Consider the following 23,545-nt stretch of genomic DNA (forward strand, 5'->3'; position numbering starts at 1 on the left):
GAAAAACTTAAAACATCAAGATTAATAAAAACTGGCTTATAATTTAACTAGAACTTTTTATTTCAACAAATTTTGAAAAATCAAACTCTAAATGGAAACTAAAACGGCTTGATTTTATACAGGGTTTAAATTTCGTCTTAATTCATCCGTTTGGGTTTTATTTTTTAATAAAAACTTCGTCTTTTGTGATTGTTTTTTTCGATTTAACTTATTTTTCATATTTTTTTTATTTTGTCGTATTTGAAAAAAAAAACATTTCTAAAAGTCTAAATAGCTGTTTTTTAACGAATCATATGATCAGAAATTAACTTGAGCAGTGGTATTACATTACATAAACGGCATTAATTTATTACTTGTATATCTTGCTTTTTTGTATTTTTAAAGCTAGTATTATCGCGAGTGCATGCCAAATTGTCGGTAATTTTGTCAAGTGCACGAGACAAAATTAGAATCAATTTGGCATGTACGAGGGGTATTTTGCAGACTATTTCCCAAACACAATTTATAAAAACAATATTTTTATTATAAAAAAGAAAATATTTATTAAATTTTTGTTTTATGTCAATCAAATCTTTCAAATTTCTGAGATTCATCCAACCAGCAAGCGAGGAAATGATCGATAATAATTTGCACACGTGTTGAATTATCACGAATTATAATTTGAATCTGATTTGATGAATCCAAGAAATTTGAAAGATTTGATTGACTTAAATTTTGTGCTTTAAACTGAGTTATTTTGGCAACAGTTTTTTACGTTTGAAACAAAAATAGCCAGTTTACAAATAAAAAAAAAAACAAGGTAAATAAATCACCATTTTTGAATTTATTTATTTTCTTAATTTTTAAATCAATGTTTTTGCTTCTCCAAACGATGTTTATCTTTCATTTGCTTGTGTTTGCTACTATCTGGAAGAAAATTACTATTTAAACAAATAATTTCACTTTTTTTTCTCACCTTTAAAATGGTGCCGTTCTTTATGGCCATTTTTATGTTTATCTTGATTAAGAATCGGTTTAATAAAATTCCCCAAAACGCCTTGACTTCCACTTTCGCTTGAATTCTCTTCCCTATTTGCTATTCCTCTCAAAAAACCCAAAATACGTTCAATTCTAGGTCTAGCAACTTGTGATTCGAAAAGTTTGTTCAACTGAACTGCTCCTTTCGTAAACAGTGCTAAAGCCCGATCTATAGCTTCATAAAACCTGCCAATGATCGGAATGTGTGACCAAAAATCAGCCATGTTAGTCCAAAAATTTTCAATTCCTTGGAGAATAAAATTTCGAATATGAAACCCAACAAGAATTAAATTTTCAATCCCGTCAGAACCATTTGTGATGTTGAGATTTGGGAAAATGTTAGAGATGCAATGACGACCATTTGTTGAGTTTAATCGCGAGATTAACTGTTCGAAGAGTTCAGGAATGGATTCTTCAGGAGACACTCTTTGTCGCATTGAAAGTAAAATAGCTACAATTGGATTTATGGGGTTTTGGGGATCGAAGTGAAGAAGAGTTGAAACAATACGGGAAATGTTACTACTGTCACTACTATTGGTATTTTGTGCAAGATGTGACAAAAACTGGAAAGAATTGCCCAAATTGAGTTTCTGGATCGTGTTTTGGAGATTTTGGAGAGCTGACAAGAACTGTTGACCCTGATTGCCGTTACTGGAATTCCCCGAATATTCAAGCAAACTGGAGACGAGTTGTTGAACATTGCTATGATTCTGGTTCAAGTTTATGACTTCATAAATGACGTGGATAAAACCATTCAAACCTTCGGTACTGTTACCCCCGAGAAGGTTCAATAGAGGGAAAAGGTTTTCTGGGGAGTTTAAACGATCACCGAGGAGTTGCCCAACATTGATGTGAGAAGCTACCTGTTCTAGGAGATTATTTAAAACGTGAAGACCTGAAGGCTGGTTTAGAAGTTTCGACAAATCTAGTTTAAAATTTCGATTTGATAAATCTAAAAGGCCACTGAAGAAGCTCTGTAATCCTTGAAAAATGGCAACAAGTGGGTTTAAATCCCCTCTGTAGTTTGCACTTGTGTCGCTTATAATTTTAACAAAACCGCTGAGGGAATTCTGGAAAATGTCCGACACGGATTGGGAGAGCTTTTGGTAGTTTTCGGGAGCTTCAGATGGCGATGAATGCTCACCCAAGGAATTTAATATTTGCGAAACTCGTTTAGAAACGTCTGAACTGGCTGAAGTAACATTAAATGGAACTCCGTTTCGTTCACCATTTTGATAAAGCTGTTTTAAACAATTCAAATTTCGAAAAAATTGTTCGAAATTGTCGCGACTGTTAAACAAACTTTGGGAAAGATAAACTCCTGATCCGTTTTCGTAGTTAATAAGTATCACAGAGTCGGAATTAATAACAGCACTGATGTTCGATTTGAAATCGAAGACAGCTGCAGATTCTGAAGATTCGTTTAGAGCAAGAAAAATACTTGCTGTGATGGTAATCGTGAGACTGGGTTCGGTTTCTGACTGAAATTATAAAGTCAATATTTTTTACATTGTTTCACGTTGGCATACAGTTTGGTCTCTTTTTTCAAAATGTGAGCGGTTGATTTTTCCCAAGTGTTGGCGATTTTTTGAGTGATCTAAAAGTTGCACTAGAGAAATTTGCAAAGGAATAATTGGATACTCACCATGAGCAAAAGTGTCATTAAATAATAATAGAGTTAAAAACGGGACTAGTCTGATATATCGCTTCATTTTGTACTAACATTTAAATTTGTACTACAAAAAATATGCTCCGGTGTGTTTATATAGAAATAGAACGAGTCAACAGAAAAATATTTGAATGAGAAATATTTAAAACATTTTAAATGTAGGCAAATTTTAATCGGACAAATCTATGCATAATATTAGATAAAAAATAGCATTCCTTTTTATCTCTGAAATGCTATAATTGAGCTAGAATTACGTTTGTTTTGCGACGCAGAATTTAAAATATCTGTGCCAGAAATAGCATGCGACAACAACAAATAAAAATTACACTATTTAGTTCGGATATTTATCAAAATTTAGTTTTAATAAAAAAAATCTAAGAAAATTATAGTTTTTTAAACACAAACACGAATTGTGTTTGTTTTCATACCGAGACGATCCAACAAGAAGTACATTTTTTTTCAAATTTGTATAGTGAAATTTTCGAGATGCGAGAAAAAACTGAAAATACAAATACAATAAGTATTTTTTTAATAACAATGTATTCATATCTTCCATCAACTAGTTCTCTAAATTGATAACTTGATAACTTTTCCAAAAAGGAAAAAAAAACCGTCATAAGTTATTATAGAAAACAGTTCCAATTTGTTTTGGACAACCAGTTGTTGGGGTTAAATTTTTATTTAAAAATTACTTATTTTATTTGTATTTTCAGTTACTTGCCTCCAACGAAGAATGGTTTTTAAAATCACATTTAAAAAGCATCTGTTTATAAGCCCTTGAATGTGAATTGAGTAACTGTATGAACTAAATATTTTGCTAAATTTATCATTTTCTTATGTTATTATTAATTTAACCTGTTGGTTTTGTATGGAACTCAATAAATATCGTTAATTTCTCGAATTTCTCGAAATTCGAAATAACTATTGTTACGTTTGACAAAGTAAGAATTTTTGCGCATACAATACAAAAAATGAAAAACCAAAATTGGTCAAAATTAAAGTAGACAAAGAAATTGCTTTTTTATTGCAAATATAAATTTGTTGAAGTAGTTCAAATAGTTAATATACTCATAGTTTTAATAAGTTTTTGCAAAATAAAATTGATTTACACTTTTTGAAAACTCTGTATTTCTATTTGATTTTATAGTTTTGTTAAGTTTTAATTGTGTTTATTACATTTTACATTGTTATCCGTTTTTTAACATTAATTTTTCATTTGCAAGAGAAAAACTCAATAACATACGTATAAATATCGTTTATTTCTATAAAGTTTTGCACATTACAATATTTATTGCTGGTATTAATTAAGACAGAACTTGACTAGAAAAATATAGTATGTAGTTGGTCCTTTGTTGAACAAAACAAATGGAGATAGTATAATACAAATATCAAGTACTTGCGTTATTTTATGTCATAATTAATAAATAACTAGGGTACAAGTATTGAGTTCAGTACTTTATAAAAAATACCTTTATTTACTTACAACTAAAACTAACTATTAAATCCTTCATTGTCAATTCCTCGCGCAACAGTTTTCTCTCCGTTGAGTTCTCTCTGAATTTCATCCAAAGTTTTGCCTTTCGTTTCGGGAACAATAAAGAAAATAAATACAACTCCGACCAATGAAACACCCGAAAAAATATAAAACGTAACATCTGTGCCAATCTCTTTGGCCAAATCGCCATAAAACTTGGTTACAAGAAAAGCCAAAAACCAGTTAAAAGTTCCAGCAGCTGAACTGGCATTACTTTTGATTTCTGCTGGAAAAACTTCCGAGGAAATCATCCAGGGAATTGGTCCAAATCCCAGCGAAAACACAATAATGAAAATACAAACACCCAAAATTGGAAGAAATCCAATACCACTAACATTGTCCTTTAATGAGAAATAAATGCCAAGAAGAATTCCAGCAATTGCCATGATGAAACCAGAAATCAGAAGAAGAATTTTCCGACCAAATTTATCAATGACGAGGGAAGAGACAAAAGTTGCGATGACTTGCATTACACCAACGAGGATTGTGACATCAGAAGCAGACAAACCTGAATCAGCTTCTTCGAAAATGGTCCCTACGTAAAAAATAACAGCGTTGATGCCTCCCAACTGCTGGAAAAACATCAAACCGAAGCAAATGAGAAGCGATATTTTCGCCGCTCTTGTTTCCAAAGATTGAAGAAGAGGAATTTTTTCTCTTTCAGCTTTTTCAATGGTAGCTTTGATATCCGCAACTTCGGCTTCAACGTTATATTCATCTCCTCTGAGTTTCCTCAAAGCTTTAATAGCCGCTTCTTCGTTTCCTTTCTTCAAACTGTAGACCGGAGTTTCCGGCTGGAGGAAAAACACCACTCCGAAGACCAACGGAACGCAAGCGCAGATAATCGACACAATTTGGGGTTTTACAAACGCTCCCAAGAGGTAGGCGAAAAGGATTCCGACAGTTAAGAGTAGTTGGAAATAGCTCCCTAGAGCCCCCCTGATGTCTTTATCGGCTATTTCGCTGGAGTACATGGGGGCGGAGACGCAGAATGCGCCTCCGGCGAGGCCTGTGAGGAATCTCCCAGCGAAAATCATCGCCGTAGAGTCGGCGAAAATGATCAAGAGCCAGCCGATACTGAAGGGAATGATGGTGAGCAGCATGGCGAGTTTACGACCGATGAGGTCGCAGATAAAACCGATGGGGAAGCACATGCAGAGGGCGCCGAGGGTGCTAAAGGAGCCAATCCAACCGTATTCGTTGTCGGGGTCCACCAGGATGTCGTTGAGTTCGCCTTTTGCGAGGTCTTCTTTGGTAATGTTGCCAGTCCAGCCAAGAACGGTGCCGGCCGCCACTGAGCCCATACATACTGTAAAAAATTGCGCAGTTTTATAAGGTGTTCCAGTTAAGTGCTTTTTGATAAATTTGTTGTCATATTAAACCAAAAAGAAAGCAAAAATGTTATAATAAGTATAGAAGGTTGCAGATTTCAAAAATTAAGAGAAGTTGTCTACATAAGTGGTGATTTTGTTTTCTTTGAAAACTACTAGACATCTTTTTAAGCTACACATAACCATTTCATATTTTATTTAAGTACTTTTTAATTCCATAAATAAGAACAATTCAGTACTATTTAGTATCTACTTTGTAGTTTGCTAAAAATACGTTTTCTCTTTTTGCAAATTAAGAACTAAAAAATTAAAATTAACTATTTTACAAATGGCGGATGCTTAATGAAATAATTACTTTTATTCTTCGACACTGTCAAAATTTACGGTTTTTCTCCCGTGTAAGGAAGTTTTGACAACTGTTTGGCACTTCACAATACGAAACGTCAAAATATTTTTAACAGATTTAAAGCAAGTTTAAGCCTTGTTGACTCTAATTCGAAGAATAAAATGTTGTATTCCACTCGTTTGAGTGTAAATCGGACGCTTTATTCCACCTTGTGGATGGTAACCACTCGTTACACTCGTGGTTTAAAAATCCACTCGGTCAAATAAAGAGTCCGATTTACACTCAAACTCGTGGAATAAATAACTATTATTCTTCGACACTGTCAAAATTTACGTTTTTTTTTCCTGTGTAAGAAAGTTCTGACAATTGTTTGGCATTTCTCAATACGAAACGACAGTTAGTAGTAACAGCAGAGCTATATTTTAATTTATGTAAGTTTTTGAATCATTATGTTAAACAAGATAAAAAAAACTAGAATTTTATACACTGGCGGACACGGAATTTTGGACGATTTGTCATTCGACTGACATAAAAATGTAAAACGGGCCTTAGGCAACTAACCTCATTTACGGTTTTTGTAATTTTTGTCCTGATAGCTAGAGAAAAAATGACAACAAATCAAAATAATTTATTTAGCTTATATAAAAACACTCGAGACGACTTCGAGTGGACTTTTTTTAACGAGTAGATAAACAATCTTTATCGTCGTGTATAATATTTCGTTTTATTTTGTACTTACCTACCAGAATTTCTTAAATCTAAACAGTAGATAAAAATTACTTTATTTCACTAGACGATAAAAGACTACTTTATTTACTGAAATTACTTGATGAAAGCACTTTTTAACATTGAGTACAAAATAAATAACTATTTAATTTTGAAAATATTTAATATTTAAGGTTTAAACTATCCAAATTGTCAAAAAGCAAGCTGTTAAAACCTTTTAATAGTAGCTCAGTTACTAAGATGCTAGAGATATATTAACGATTGGGTTAACGATTGTTGAATGTTATTCACTCCATAACAACATAGTATAACAAAAATAATAATTAAATTGAATTTAATAATTTAAAATATACAGGGTTATTCACGGGAGCGTTATTTCTGAAATTTTTTTTGCCGCAACCAACAATACCAATTTTCAAAGTAAGTTGGATAGATTTGCCAGAAATGTCAGATTGACAGATAACATATATTTAATCAAAATTCAACAAATAAATTAACAAGTTAAGTTAATGTAAAAGGTGTTTGAACTGTCTACCATCGATTTCTAAACATGCGCCTAGTCGGTTGGTAAACGATAACAAACCATGTCGCATCGTTTGAGAGATGATTTTTTTGCTTTAATGTCGAAGAGACAAGACTAATAACAGCTATCGTGGATTTAGTTATAATTATTTTCAAAATTTGGAATCAATAAATTGTTGCAATATGTATAATGGGTTGCGTCAAAAACAAATTCAGAAATAACCCTCTCGTGACTAACCCTGTATTAGTTTTATGTTACCGTTGTTATGGTGTAGGGCGTGATTAAAAAAACTGTGATTTTTAACGGCCGATCATAGTAACTGCCGGCGTCGTTTAAACATTTTTTTTTGTTTTTGTAATATACGTAGTATACCTAGCAGATTATTATGTTATGAACAATATTGAACTTAGCTGAACTCGGTTATTTCCTCAGTTTTCAAACTTCTGTTGCGTATATTATTTGCCTCTTATAATCTAATGTAATCTAATATATCTAATGTTAAAAACAGCTATATAATAAATAGTTATTTATTCGACGAGTTTGAGTGTAAATCGGACGTTTTATTTCACGAGAGGATTATTAAAACACGAGTGTCAACGGGTGGTTTATGATCCACGAGGTGGAATAAATGAATGATTAAACAGCTTCCTCAGTCTTTAAGGCTTTTTTAACCGCCTTACATTTGTAAATAATTATTACTTTCATATAAAATTCTACATTTTTTATCTTGTTCAACATAATGATTCAAAAACTTACTTAAATTAAAATGTAGCTCTGCTGTTACTATTAACTGTCCGTTTAGTACAATCAGCTTTTATAAGAAATTAAATTAAAATAACATGATAAAAAGTTAAATCTTAGTAAGGATGGGTTTACAGAAGGTGAATTAAATCAAATTTAACTTCAAAATCCTGAAATGTTGTTGTTGTTCATCAAAATTCAACCAATCACGTAATGAATTAAATTTAATTGCAATCAAATATTTAATTCAGCTTCTGAAAACCCACCCTAAGAATTTTTAATCCGTTTTGGTAATTTTAAGATTTTTTTAATTTCTATTTTTATTTTAATAATTGTCAGAATATATCCAGCTACATTCTGAATCTTAACAATAATAATTTGTCTAGCTTTCAAAGGTATACATTTTTATTTCTTGTCACATATTTTCAGTAATTTTGCCTTGGCCTAGAAAAAAAGCCAGAGTCTGAAAAATTGAGGATTTTGACTTTTCTCAGTTATAATATTAGAGGTTTATTTTCAATGAGTTCTACTTGGTTTTTAAAGTGCCCTGGTTCAGAAGTAAAAAGCCAGTTTAGGGTGTCAAAAAACAAGAAAATATTTTTAATTATGATTTTAGTATGGTCAGTTTTTATTGAAATAGTAATTTTTTGGAGTGTATAAATATTAGGGTATTTATTTTGTGATTTTTTATGTTCTCAGTTTTTGGTGGTATGTTAAGATACTTTCCAGATATGTAAAAACAGGTGATTTTAAAAATTTGGTGTCTTTTTTGATGTTCTTATAACAAATATTGTATGTACTCTATTTTCTAGTACAAAAGTAACATGCTGTAGCTTCTTAGAAAGCCTTTTAAATTATCTATTAAAATAAATAATTATTTATTATAAAAATTTGAGACAATTTTATACATAGAAAAAAAGGGTTTTTAATAAATGCAAATTTACACTTTCACTTTGTGCTTTTTCTATGCTGATATTGGATGAAATAATAATAATCATATAAAATTTTAATTTTCTAAAAAGTCAAAATTTCATTTCTGAATGACAACGAAAGATTAAACATATTTTGTATATTTATTTAATTAAATTAATATCAAATAACTTTTTAAACATCTTACCTGAGAGAGCAGCAATGTACTGGGGCAACTTCTTAGACTTGCCATAGTGACCTGCTTCGACAAGATTATTGGTACTAACACCAGTTTTTTCAGCCATTCTGTAAACAAGGGACTAAAGTACTACTACTTATCACAATTGGAAAACTATTTAATTATTTATTAACCATTAACTATTTTGTTATCAATTTCATTGAGAAGTTCATTATCTCTATCGAAATTTATTTTGCAATAAACGATAAAATAATTCTTGTGGCTTACACGGTATTTTAAATAATCTTAATATGACGCGATTAAAAAAATGGTTTATATTCAATCAATCATCTCTATCTCAACTACTTCCATGTTAATTAGAGTGTTTTTAATGAATGTAATAAATAACTGAGCTGTCATTCATAAAACATGAAAATGTTCTAAATCAACAACAATTTATCGCAAAACTTGACACACCTCTGATAGCACAGAACAATAACAAATATTTTTACTCTCTGGACTTAAAGTATGAATTAAGTTCCATTAAATTTTTAGAAGCGTTTATTAAACTCTGAGCAATTTCACGGTAGGATTAGATTTTATATTATATTTGTTATGTGTTTATGGTCGAATGGGTTACAAAATACGAGTACAATAAGATTATAAAGATTTTGAAGCAAAAAACTGGTCTGATGGGTTTTGTCTGCTAAAAATTTGACTTTTTTGTAAAGTTGGCAAGTTTTGGATGGTTGTTGCTAATTTAATTTTACGTAGGTCTTCATGAATAAATATTTTTCATATTTAAATGTCGCAACTAATGTTAAATGTTTGTATTATAGAATTGTTAGCAAAAAGTACTAAAAAACATGTCAATAATTAAGAATTTCGTATCGTTCTAAACAAAATAACAAACATATAATACATAATCACTTATTATTTCGCACTACAATTTTTTGTTGTTTTCATTTAATTATTTCTTCACTTTTCCCGGTGTGTTACTTTTATTTCAACTTACTTCAAATCAAACTTCAAACAACATTTTGTGATATTTGCGAGTAGTATCACCTAAGACAACTATGACTAAACCTCTAAAACGACACTTAAAAAAGTGAGAAATAACACTAATTACCATTTTTAGTGTGACAAGTTCATTTTTAACGTCAGTAAAATATTCCGACGATAAGTCAGTGAATTTATATGTTTACAGTGAAAAAATACAAATTTCGATACTCACTCTGAAACAATTTGAAATCGCTGTGATATGACTCTATGAACACATTAAACTCTATTGCAACATCTTATTTTGTTTCTAGCTGACACAAATATTTAATCTATTGATTACTAGAAGATAAAATTAAACCACATTATATTTCTTGGATAGCTTTATCTTTTTTTATTGTTTCTTATTGATTTTAGAGATAATAATCAAATTTTGTCTTAGTTTTATGACCCCTTTACATTCCACTAATTTTACAAAAAATATTTATTTTGAAACGACCTGTATATGGCGTTATATAAATAATTTTCGTTAATTTCATACAATTCTCACGTTTTCTGCATTAGCATTGTTGCAATAACATTTCCTTTAGTTATTACAACGAGTAAAATGGGAAACTTGTTATTGTCTCCAATACAATATGGCACTTACATTTTGAAATTATTAATGACATTGAAAATACCACTCCATTTTAAGATTCCATTCAGTGTCAATGTCAATAAATTCTCAATCGTCGCAATTTTATTTGAAAAACCCAAAATTACTGACCCATTTTCAGTGTGGTCAAGATTAATTAAGAATTATTATTTGATTTTGTAATTTGTGCTTGGCTATTTTGTGGTATATGCTGAAATTTCTGTAGTTACCACTCGAAGATCAATAAATATTTTGTTTGTTAATATTTTATTAGATATTTATTAAAAAAATTAAAATTTTACACACGGGCCTCAAAATAAAAATGATTTATTGCTAATTATTGCCATTGTATAACGTACCTTGATATGTTATTAGTGTTATTGATTTATGAAATTAACATATATGTTTGTTGTTAGTACAGTTATAAAATGCAAACAATAGCAATATGTTATATAACAGCAATTATTCTTGCACTTGTTTTTAATTGCAATTAGCTCTTCGACACTTTTATGAAAGTGTGAGGATTTTTTCATTACGCAACGTCATAACCTACAACAATGTATTTATTATTAATTGAAAGTGCAGTTTTAGACTAACAATGTAGAATTGATTCAATATTTTTAAATAAATATCTGGAAACCGAATAAAAACAACCACCAGCTTTTTTCATCTTTGGTATATTTAATTTTTTTAAGCTAAATCATACTTGTATCACAGCAACTTACTCCTAAGTAGGTGACACTTATAAAAAACGAATTTATTTCCGGTTATTGTGGCTAAATACCTGCCGTCCAATGTTAATTATTATTAACTTATCAGTAACGCACTGCAAATTTCGAAATTTGACTCATTAAAAACGAAAAAAAAATATATGAAAAAAATCTATATACGAGGTAAGTAAAAAGTTTGAAACCAAATGTTTTTTAAATAAACTATTGTTTACAAATAATAGTTTATTATATCACAAGGTAGAGAAGAGATTTTTATAGCCGAACTGTTTATTTCCCGAGATGCGTAATTGCGTAGCATGCGAGACTAGAAAAATCTTCTCTACCGTGTTTTATACAGGGTCGTTAAAAAGTGTGGATACAGCTAAATATTTTCAGAACAGTTTAGCCAAACACACTGAAATTTGACAGTTTACCTATTTTCTAGTCAAAGTTTAGGCGGTAAAGTGCTAACGATAAATAAAGACAACATTTCCAAGGCTAAAAAATTTTTCATTTTTCAAAATTTAATTACTTCGATATTTTTTTTTAAATAAGGTATGCATGTGTTACATCACAAAACTCAGAAAAAAATGCTTTTTTTTTAAATATTAAATTTAACCCTTCTTGCCATTGAAAAGATAAAGTTAGCCTTGTATCCCCAGAACAAATGAAAATAGAAGTAATAAATATCTGAGGGCTTGGAATTTAAATACTTTTAAGCATATACCAAATTTCAATAAGTTTTGATGAATAGTTTTTATAATAATTAACTGTATCCATACTTTTTAGCGACCATGTATATAAAAGTTACACTTCTGTAAGTATTAAAGAAATTTTTTAACTTCATAATATGAAATATTTGTTAAAATAACAGTTTTGACATAGACAAAAGTACTAGAGTTGAGGTTATTATGATGTCTTTACTGAGAAAACTTAAGTCTTTTTTATTTGATTTTGCATTAATTTAATCACGAAATACTTCCGTTATTAATTGTGATGGTAATAGTTTTCAATAATAATATTCTAGAAATATTTATACCCTCCAACATCGGCTTTTACCCACCTCTAATACATTATAGTGCTTGGTCCATAATGAAAATGCTTATTGACTACTAGTAGAGAAAAAAAAAACTTCAGAACCTTTCGACAAATAATGGTAACTTTTACAGCTAGTAGTAAAAAAAATTAATTTCACAATGTTTTAAGTAACATTTTTGTATTTTTTTTCTACAACTTTCTTTTCAATTTTTTATAGCAGGTTGCCATTTAAAATAATTAATAAATTTTATAGAACTCCAATACAAAAAAAGATACAACATTTTATTATTGAAGAACAATGACATTTTTATAGTATGTACTTTATCATTCATCAGTTTTTCAGAAGAAAAATGTTTAATGTTTCTTTTTGCTCATTCTACCCTGTATATTTCCATTTACAATTAAAATTCTTCAGTGTCTGGAGACGAGTTAGAGCAAAAGCACAAGCATGACGAACAAAATTGGCAGATTACAAAAACCAATCTTTCATTGAAGGACATTTAACAAGTTCAGGATCAATGTCCTTCCACATATTATCATGAAATTACTTTACTGTCACTTATTAACGAGTACTTTAGTGAAATTGATTAGATATCCGCAAAAACAAAATTGTATTGTGATACTGATCTAAAAATATTTAGGTAGTTCCAAGCACAACACACAAAAACATTTCTTTCTCTCAATTATGAAACAATTTAGAGCGTTTTGAATAAAATTCCACATTCTAATAGTGTGGCAAGTGAATTTACAAAGTGTCATATTAAATTCTTTGAATTTTTTTTTTTTTAAAGTAGTTTACTTTTCATACAACGCAAAATTGTTTTTGTGGTCAGTCATAAACTAATTAACCTCCAAGAAAATTAACGCAATTAAGTAGTTAAAGCAGATTATCATTGTAAATTGTGATAACGTAAAATTGGCAAATATTTACCATTAATAAGCTACGGTACGATTGATTCAATCGAAACATTTCACTCACGTCACTAATTTTGTACAAACTAGCAAAAAATATAAGCGATTCAAGATGACTTCCTAATTTATTTCCGTGAATAAATAAACAACTTACTTGCACAAAACTACGTAAAAACCACTCAACACTTCCTCCTTGGTCTCGATCTGTTCACATAATTTCTAACAGTCCTGTCCATGTATGAAAAGCTTTATGCGTGCAGATCGTTCTCCCGCCATTCACGAAATAAGCAGAGATGCTTTCAGCTCAAAACCGATGCTGAATTAATTTGATTGTTCATTATTTGGGCATGCCGTATTTATCAAACTGCAGCCAATTAAATTTTTTTTACGTAAAAATCAATTAATTAAACAATCTATTTTTAGCAAAGAGGGACTTTTTGTTTTTCTAATTAGATCCACATCGATTGTCACAGTCGTGGGTTTTCCGTAAAGCGGAATTTTGCAAAGCCAATATTTATTAATGTAGTACCTGGAAGTCGTTTTATTTTGGGTGTCAAAGAATAATTCAGAAACATTTTGTTTTGGTCATCTTCGACGACCCAACTGCTCGTTACATAAATTAAGTAATTCCAGGTCAATTTTCAAACGTTTCCGAAGAAAAGTCTACAAACGTGTTTGTAATTGTTGTTGACACACTTTTATGAAGGGAAATATTTGAGACGCTACAATTGTATGTAAAAAATAGTAATTATAGGAATGGGGCGCGACACGGTAAACATTGTTGATCCATTTTACAAATTTATCTTCATTCATAAACCTATGTACGTGACAATGAACATGGAAGGTGTGTCTTTACCGGGATTTTGTCGCTATAGATTTAAATGACGTCAAACTAATCGTTTTAGCGAAAGGAAATGCATTAACAATATATTGAGAAAGATTGCAAGGCTGGTGAAATGTCATTAAATTCTTTTCGTAGCTAACAAAATCAGCAATTTTTACGCATTATTCAGGTTATGAAATATTGATTTAATTTGCTAATTTCCCGTTTTCCGCTGCAATCTTTTTGTGTGTTTTGCATTTCAAACGGGTTCTTGACCTTAGTGCATCTCATGGTAAAATCCCTACCATGAGGTAAAACCTCTGTGGTTGACCAACTTTCAATCATTCAAGAAGAAATATATTTCTAGAAAAAACAAATTTGTCATTGTTTTGCCTAATGTGAAATAAAATTTTAAGACCCTATTGTTCTCTTTAATTTTTTTGTTTTATCAGGTAAAAATATTTTTTATTACGTTGGTCATAATTATAGTTTATTATTATGACAGGAATAAAGTTGCAAACGAATGACAAATTAGACTAATTCAGTTTTATTTTCATGTAATATGCTTTTTAATATATTGCAGTCATGACACTATAAAAGAACATTTACCAAAAATCTGAGCCAACCAAAGGGAATTCTGCCACGGCATCCCTTTTACGTTACATTTTCTAAAACGGTATTTGCGTCTTTAGCAGGAAGTACATATCTTTAGTCCGGTAGCTAATGAATTTTTTGTTACTAAAGTAGTCTAATATTTGTAATTCTGTAAGTTTAGATTTTGAATGTCTCTTAAAAAAATAAAAAATACAACATTTCTTAACAAACACATACCAAACAGCTTTTGCTTTGATACACCTGACAATTTATTTTTAACAAACAATGGAAGTTTGAAAAATTTAATGAATGAGTTTAATGAACTACTATAGTTCAAATTAGAAAAAATATAATCAATACAAAAACTAAATATTCCAATGACCAAGACCAATGAAAATTTTGCCATATACCAGGTGAATAAAAAGTATGGAACGAAGCGTTTTTCTCGTAAACTAACCACTTTACAAAAAAAATAATTAGTGTAGCGTAAAGTCCAATTAAAATGTGACCATTTATCAAGAATAACATTTTTCGAATTTTTTTTAGTTTTCGAGTTCTGGAAAATTTTTTTTTTTTTTAATGGCAACCCACTATGGTATTTTTTTTAATTAAAGATTATGATCTAAAAATGACCTCTAATTAAACAGAATTGTTTTCTGGTCAGTACTTTTTTTTTAAATAAATTGTTAAAGTTGCGTTCCGAGCCCATCACGAAGATTTTCCGAACTTGAACGAGGGAGTCGTTTCATGACTTTGGTCGTTGGAGTGCCCGGTTTTTGGTGCAGGTGCTTTGGGGTGGTTCAGGATGGATCAAAAAATGTAAATACAAATCATTTTCTTCTATTTTTAGTCCATTCGAAACCACCCCAAAGCACCTGCATAGAAATCATGATGAAAAGCATGAAACAACCACTTCGGTTAAGTTCGGAAAATCTTCGTGATGAGCTCGGAAGGCAACTTTAACAATTAATTTAAAAAAAAGTAAAAAACAATTTTATTTAATTAAAGGTCATTTTTAGATCATAATCTTTAATTAAAAAAATTATCATGGTGGGTTGCCATTTAAAATTTTTTTCTAAAACCCGAAAACTAAAAGAAATTTCGAAAAATGTTATTCTTGATAAATGGTCACATTTTAATTGGACTTTACGCTACACTAATTATTTTTTTTGTAAAGTAGTTAGTTTACGAGAAAAACGCTTCGTTCCATATTTTTTATTCACCTGGTATGTAATAGTGAACTTGAAAAAGATAATAAAGTTAGAGATCAAGATCACTATACAGATCAATATCGAGGAGCTGCTTGTAATAAATGTAATTTAAATTTAAATTTACCTGCCAAAGTATGTTCCCATATGTATTCATAATCTAAAATACGAATCAAAATTATTTCTAAGATATACATTATAAAATTAGAGAAATAAATGGATTATTGCAGAAAATGCAAAATCACAACGAAAAGTATAGGTAAACCAACATTTGTTAAAAAAAAAGTTTATGGAGAAGAATCTCAGTGTGTAAAATTTGTGAATCAGAAAAAAATAATATACCAAAACCACCAGAAGATGTAGAGATTGAAGAATTATTTAAGCCAGCAAGAAAAAAATTTAAAACAAGACAATTCAATATGATAATACTGTATAAGGGGATTTAGTAACAATTTACGACCACAAAGAAAAATAAAAAACCCTGATTATAATTTGAGAATTTGATATTAACATGTATTGATCTTTCCTATATAGTGATAATAAATTTTTCTTAGGGTGGTTTGCACTAACATTAGTTAAATTTAATCTCTGATTAAAAACAATTGTAACTATGATAATAGCAATGAATTTAATCCGAGATTAAATTTAACTAGTGTTGGTGCAACCCACCCTTACAACTTAATTGCCTTTAATTTATTTATTTTCTGTATTTTTTGTAAAGATTCAAAAACAATAATTGTCTGGCAACATACAATGTTGTTGGAAACTACTGTTATGAATCTTTACAAAAAATACAGAAAATGGTGTTTCATATTAATTAAAAAATTAATGTAACCCTAAATAAAAAAAAACATTCAGTTAACAATTATAAAATATACAAAATAAAATAAAATAAAACAAACAAACAAACAAACAAAAGTGTTTAGTTTTCAAAGATCTAACAATTAACTTTTATTCTTAAATGAATGCTTACACAGGGCGATAAAAAAAAGTCATGTCGTGACAACTTGACAAATTATGTATCATTTTGTTCGGTTCAGTGAGACAAATCAAATGCACTAAAAAAACTTTAAAAAGTCCACACACTTTGAACTAAATAATTTTTTTCTAATTTAAATGAATTTAAAATACTTTAACTTCAAAAAATCATTACTCAATAACTATTAGGCCGATTTCCTTCAAATAAAGACCAATCTAAAGGGATGGACTTGACCTTTAGAGTGATATGCAATTTGAAATTTAATATTTGCGAACTTTTCTTCGAAAAAATTCGAAGTAAAACGAAATAAGCTAAGAAAAACCCTATGAGTAAATGTTTTTTTCTTCTTTGTTTTGTTAAAAAAGACTAATGAATTTTTAAAACTGACAGATGTTTTTGCATAGTTTTTTAGTTTCTCCAACTGTGTTTGCATGCCAACATTGTGAAAAGTCTTTATTACCATCTTTTTTAATTTGAGAATTTCTGTTCCACACTTGAATTTATTGACACCATTTGTAAAATAAAAATCTTTAATACCAATTCTTGAGAAATCTTCATGTCGATCTTTTCATCAGTTTTTTGTAACATTGACCAAAATTAAAATTTTCTCACACATCTGAACACTTCTCTGCATCTCGAAAAATCTTCAGTTTCACTTCCTAGATTTCTTCAATCTTATTCTATAATTATGTTCGCGCATAAAATCTGATTTTTTACGGAAAAATTACCAGGTCAATGGTGGAGGAATAAAGTCAATAGTCATTAGTGGACGACTTTTTATACTTATGTCTTTAGAAATTTCATTAAAAAATTATAATTGTTTTTATGTTAAAATGTTTTCAAACTTTTGATTTTTATAGAGTTTTGTTTAATTTATTTGAAATAAGTTTGAAATCGAGTTCTAAATTTCTCTTTAGCTTTAGATATAAAACTGTCGCTTTTTTAGTCCCTTTATCAATTTCAATTTCTTGCTAAACATTACAACGTGTTTAGCAAACATTCATTACAAACTACGTCCAAATTTTAACGGTAGTCTTCTTTTTATGACCTCTGCTTTCACACTTTTCTAGACTTTCCAAAAACTGTTAGCGGTAATGAATTTATCCCCGTTTTTTCTGTCTTGGTCTTTAAATTTGATTAGACCCTCTTTGTGTTGGCGTAACAATTTTAACAAAATAAATCAATCATTAGAACTTTTCCTTTGGTATTTCCGTTTAAATAAAACATATTTGACTGTTTTTTATGCTTTGGCAAAATGAAGTTAGACTAATTCAGATCTATTTATTTTTTCTAACAAAATCTTTACAAAGTCATGGCACTATAAGGACCTGAGATCTACAAAATCCGATCCAACAAAAGGCACCTAATAATTCTGCCACGGCGTCCATTTCTCCTTCTTGACATTTTTGTCCAAGACGACGAAAGCTGAAGACGATTCGAGCGAACTATCCCTCATCCATTTATTCCTTGCCGAGACGTCTATCAACGGCAAAACGGGTGTAGTACTCCGACTTGCCAAATTTTCAACCAGGACTGGTTTCCCGAAGGTTTTGTGTTTGCGTGAAGGAACGTCCGAATCGGACGAGTTTGAAGCGTTTCGAGGGACAGTCCGGGATCTTCGCCGTGATGGAGGTTTCGGACTAGAGCTCCTTGACGGAGGTTTGTCAGGAACTGTGAGTTTGGGGCCGAATACTGAAGTTTCGATCTGGGAGAGGGAGCGGTTCCGGGTGCTTTTAGCGCGTTTGGGTGGCTCTTCTTTGACACTGAAACAAAAAATTTGAGTAATTTTTTTGACTGTTTTAATTTCACTTACGCAGGGGTTTGGGAATGAATCACTGTTTTTTCGACCGGTTCCGTTTCGATTATTCGTCGTGGTGGTTGGCCTAAATTGTCCAAAGGTCTAGATTTGCGGTCCACTCTTTCGCGGATTAAATAATCGATGTAGGCTTTTCGGTATTCAGGTTGGCACTCAATGTTTCCCTCCAATTTCAGTTCAGTGTCCCGTTTTAAGGGGCCAGTCCTTGGGACGTTGGAAAAAGGAACATACTTTTCGTTTTTTTCAGTCATGTGGTCGATCTGAAATTTCCAATCTGTATTGACTACTATTATTATTAAAAACTCATATATTCCAGAAAACAGTTTAATTTACAAAGAAAATAGTAATATTCTTTATTAGTAAAGTATGTTTAAATGGCTATTACCGTACGTAAAACATATGTATTAGAGATTCTTAACTTAATAACAATTTTCTGTATTTAAAAAGAAAAAGGATTTTGGATATTAACAGAATCTGTTTTGACTAATTTTTCAATTTTTAGAAAAATGAAAAGTCATTCAACTTGTACATCAATATATTTTAAAATAGATTTTTTCAGAAAACAGAAATATACACACCAAACACCAAACATTTTTTACTTCAATTATTTATTTTTTGGAAAAACTAATTAATAAATAAAAGTACTACAAAAATGTGAGGTTCTATCAAAAATAAAATTTTTCGAAATGTTTTTTTGTTTTTAAATTCAGCAAAGTTTTTATTTCTTTTAAATGGCAACCCATTACAAAACCATTTTAAATAAGCTATACACAATCTCAAGATTACAACTATTTACTTTATATTCAATTATTATAAGAAAAATTCACATAAAAAAATCGCAAAACCCAAAAACTACACAAAACTTTATTCGCAAAATACGATTACATTTTTATATAGTAGGTACTTTAATTTTTATTAATTATTAGGCAAATAATTAAAAAAACCTTTAGTTCCATTCTTTTTATTCACCCTGTATGTGTAATTAAATTATTTCATGAAGTCTTCTTAAATTTTAAGCAAATTAGGTGTTAATATTCTAATTTTAATATTAATATTATGTCATAAATCACAAAGGAATAATTTAAACTTTTATCTTTTTAATTTAGGGGCGCCAAACTTTTTATTTGTTTATTCGGTTATCACTATCAGTTTCGGCTCTATCGGACCTCATCAAATACCGATGATGTTTTAAGATTTTTTGAACATACCTACTCATTTATTAAAAACATTAATACATATTTGATATTATTTATTAATTGTCGGTAATTTTTTGTTTTATTTTTATTACCAAATTTTACTCCAAAACTACGTATTTTTGTAAAACTTTAATCAGTGTTTTTCTTAAATTATCACAAGTGATTCAAAATATTTTTTCTGCAGATGTGAATTTTATCGTGAACTTTATCGACAAATCCACATTTACGTCACTAGATGAGTATGAAACAGCAAATTACTATGTTCTAACACAAGCTGCTATAATAATCTAAAACTATACTGAATTTTATTAGTTTTATTACCCTTTACTTTTTAGACAAGGGTAGAAATTGTTAAAAAAAAAAATAAAAAAAACACTAAAAACCTGATTTTTTTCAAACTATGTAATACTATAGAGGATGCGTCAAAACTCGCGCCCTAGAGAAAAATAGTGAGAAAAGATGTGATACTAAGAAAAGGAAAAAAATGTTTAAAAAATTCTCTGTCAAAAAATTTTGACATTTTTTTTGACATTTGACATTTTTTTATTATACTGATGATCTTGTGTATGGTTTTACATAATTAATTAGTAAAGGTACACTTGGTTGCAAAAAAATCGGAAAATGTCAAAGCATAAAAACGTCAGATTTTTATATTTATCCATGGCTTAATTCTAAAAGGTTAAGTTAGAACTGACAGTTAATCTGTTCATTGGGTTTTCCGTAAGTACTCCACTAATTGATTATCTTGATTTCCATTTGATGCTTTCGTCATTTAAGTGCGACATTGTAGAAAAAAATATTTGAATGCGACAGATGACAAATTGACAACTAAACTGACAAGGACAAAACCTGTTTCAATCTAAAGAAAATTCTATTTTCCGTTTTTATTGAAACCAACTGTACAAAAATTTTGCCAATAAAAACCACAAATACCATCACAATTTAGGATACAGCTCCCTTGTTTCCTGTTCTAATAGACAGTAGCAAAAAAACTTGGAAAATTATTTTTCAAAGTGCAAAATTTAACCTTCATGACTTCGAAATTTTTATAGATAATTTTTTTAACATTTTTTCCCTGTTCCTGGTATCTTATTTTACACGGTATTTTTCTCTGGGGTTCTGGCGCACCTGCGTAGTACAAAATATACGATGTCTTTGAGAACTCTCGCCCCAGATAAAAATGCCAAATAAGATAAGATACCAGGAACATGAAAAAATGTTTTATTTTTAAATACTATCAACAGTCGCATGCAATATATTTTGGTTATCAGTGTTTATTTTTAACAAACTTTTTTTTAATAATTTAAAATTTGTGCCATAATATCAGCAATAATAGAAAGTCAATCGAAGTTTAAACTGTTTTTGACTTTTTTATGACAAAAAAAAATCAATCACAAAGGATAAATTGCAAAATTTTTGACATAAAAGAATATTTTTTAGTGACTTGTGACTACCAAAATACATTGCATGCGGCTGTATAAGAATTTTGAAACTATGTGTGCTTAAATTTTGCACTTTGACCCTATTTATTTCTGGGGAAAAATAATTTTACAATTTTTGTTGCAGTCTAGTAGAACAAGAAACAAAAAAATGCTGTATCCTGAATTAAAACTATGTTTAACGTCATTTGTGGGTTTTATTGGCAAAATTTTTGTACCTTTAAATAATTATTATAAAAAAGCATACAAAAAATCATTCCTAACATACACATAAGACAGGTCAAATGTCAACAAATAAATGTCATTTTTTCCATGTTCCAGGTACCTAATCTTACTTGGCATTTATTTTGAGGCGCGAATTTTGATTAATTTATTGTAATAACATCAATGTTTATAAATTTCATGAAATTTATGTCTAAGCAACACACAATTCATTACTAATGATCCACCAATTAAAACTAAAGAAATTTACCTCTCCTTCACTCGATAGACTATTTTCAGGTCGTTTGACTTGCGGCCGCGTCCGCGGAAAATCGACATACGAACACTTATATTCGGGAGAAATTTCCATCTTCCCTTCACTTTTCAGGTGACTTTCAGGGCCCCGACGGCGGGTTCGAGGCGCTGAAACCTCTTTATTAAAGTCAATATACGCATTTCTATATTCAGGGTTCAAATCAATTCTTCCTTCCAAATGCAAGTGATTAGTGATTTTCGCAGGCTCACTTTTTGAGGAAGCTTTCTCGACAAACTGCGTTCGACTTTCAGTCTCACTCTCCATCGGAGCTTCAACTCGCACTAAACTATTTTCAGGTGTGCGCCCTGAAAATCAAATCAAAAGTAAAAAATTAAATAAAGTGACCACTTACCAAGCCTTGTCTTTAAAGCCATATCTTCATGCCCCTCACCCCCTCGCAAATTGGGGATTTGGGGGTGGATTTGTTGCTGAAAAGCGGCCGAAACGTCGGGGACCACATCGAAAAATCCGTTAGTTTTTAAATTATTCACCGGAAGTGCCAATTTCGGCCGTTCTGTCTTATATTCAATGAATTCCCGCCGATATTCCGGGAGTAAATCAAGTTCGCCCTCGATTACCAAATTTGTGTGTTTTTTGGTGAGAGGAGGCCGTTTCTGGACGTCATATCGAACAAACTTTTCCTGTTTTTCCGTAAGAATACTCAAGTCACCTTCCAGGTGAAGGTTTGTGAACTTTTTGCAAAGTGGAGGTCTTGGAGCGATCTCATAAGGGACATACTTTTCGCGGTTTTCTGTATTTATGTTCATCTCGCCTTCTAGTTTCAAAGTTGTGGGTTTCTTCCTCATGGGTCGTTTGTTGGTGAGGAGATACTGAATGAATTTTTCGGCTTTTTCGGTCGTTGTATACAAGTCGCCCTCAAGTTTTAAATTAGTTTTTCTCCTAATTAAAGGGGGGCGTTCCTGTGGGGGATATGGCGGGTATCTTGACCGAAGATCGGTCAACAGTCTTTCATTCTCTCTAGAAAGATTGACAATAATTGAACTAGATTTTACCTGTCATTAAGTGAATAAAAATAAAACACACATTTTACGGACACAGAGCGACAGCTTTCGTGACTGTACGGAATAGAAGTTGAACTAGTTCTGAAAGATTTGCATTCGCTTTATAAACTTAAGCTGAAGTTCTTTTATTAGGATTTATGATAAATCGATACTGATGATAGTTAGAGTGAGTGATTTCCTTTAAAATTCGTTCACTAGACCAAACCCTTAGTAATTACTTGGCAATTTTTCAAAAATGGTTTATTATTCAGGGCCGGGCTAGGGCAACTTGACCCCAGACAAATTAACTCAGATCACATTATTATTAAACAAATAATTAATTATTAAACAAAACTTTGCTCTACCATTTGATTTAATTTTTATGCCCATACAAAGATTTAACTAATACATACATATTTATAAAACTGTGTAATTTTAAATAAGTGAAAATGATATACAGGGTGATTCTTAATACAAAATATAATATTCACAAACCACCTAATTCAAAAATAAGATTCAAGTAACTATATTTTTTGTCATTCTTGTTGGAATAACAACTATCATTTTATATACAGTGTGTCCCCGGATAGTTGAAACGACTCTTGTAAAAGATAAAAAAAAATTGAGTTAAATTTTCTTTTTTTGGTGTTTAGCCCTGCTTGGTTAAATATTAATTTCTAATAATTTTAGTTTTGAAAACCCAAG

The 23,545-nt window shown here is 30.3% G+C and overlaps 3 protein-coding genes across 9 annotated transcripts in view; all 3 read right to left on the reverse strand.

Annotated features, from left to right (window-relative positions):
- Positions 1 to 804: 804 nt before the first annotated feature.
- LOC123014559 lies at positions 805 to 2,773 on the reverse strand. The gene is made up of 4 exons (XM_044413735.1): positions 2,663 to 2,773; positions 2,547 to 2,614; positions 956 to 2,498; positions 805 to 906 (listed from the first exon to the last, which is right to left on the reverse strand). Exons 1-4 carry the CDS (start codon positions 2,727 to 2,729, stop codon positions 848 to 850), a joined length of 1,737 nt encoding a protein of 578 aa, XP_044269670.1. The 5' UTR covers positions 2,730 to 2,773; the 3' UTR covers positions 805 to 847.
- A 1,153-nt stretch (positions 2,774 to 3,926) lies between these two features.
- Positions 3,927 to 13,555, reverse strand: LOC123014206 (facilitated trehalose transporter Tret1-like). Of its 7 annotated transcripts, none has more exons than XM_044413177.1 (3): positions 13,422 to 13,555; positions 9,005 to 9,102; positions 3,927 to 5,529 (listed from the first exon to the last, which is right to left on the reverse strand). In XM_044413177.1, exons 2-3 carry the CDS (start codon positions 9,099 to 9,101, stop codon positions 4,178 to 4,180), a joined length of 1,449 nt encoding a protein of 482 aa, XP_044269112.1. In that variant the 5' UTR covers position 9,102; positions 13,422 to 13,555; the 3' UTR covers positions 3,927 to 4,177. The 7 variants fall into 7 exon arrangements, with proteins under 7 accessions (XP_044269112.1, XP_044269118.1, XP_044269113.1 ...); XM_044413183.1 differs by lacking the exon at positions 13,422 to 13,555 and adding an exon at positions 13,287 to 13,340; XM_044413178.1 differs by lacking the exon at positions 13,422 to 13,555 and adding an exon at positions 10,209 to 10,267.
- A 4,679-nt stretch (positions 13,556 to 18,234) lies between these two features.
- The window catches only part of LOC123014660, an 11,027-nt gene continuing 5,716 nt past the window's right edge, over positions 18,235 to 23,545 (reverse strand). Inside the window, exons 5-8 of the mRNA XM_044413881.1 lie at positions 22,192 to 22,817; positions 21,795 to 22,144; positions 18,685 to 18,947; positions 18,235 to 18,634 (exon numbers count right to left, since the gene is read on the reverse strand). Coding sequence (XP_044269816.1) covers positions 18,235 to 18,634; positions 18,685 to 18,947; positions 21,795 to 22,144; positions 22,192 to 22,817 — 1,639 coding nt within the window. The remainder of the gene's footprint in view (positions 18,635 to 18,684; positions 18,948 to 21,794; positions 22,145 to 22,191; positions 22,818 to 23,545) is intronic.

This window comes from Tribolium madens, unplaced genomic scaffold, assembly GCF_015345945.1.
Source record: "Tribolium madens isolate multiple individuals breed KSU strain unplaced genomic scaffold, Tmad_KSU_1.1 Scaffold_97;HRSCAF=244;Tcas5.2_LG3a, whole genome shotgun sequence".
Lineage (NCBI taxonomy): Eukaryota > Metazoa > Arthropoda > Insecta > Coleoptera > Tenebrionidae > Tribolium > Tribolium madens.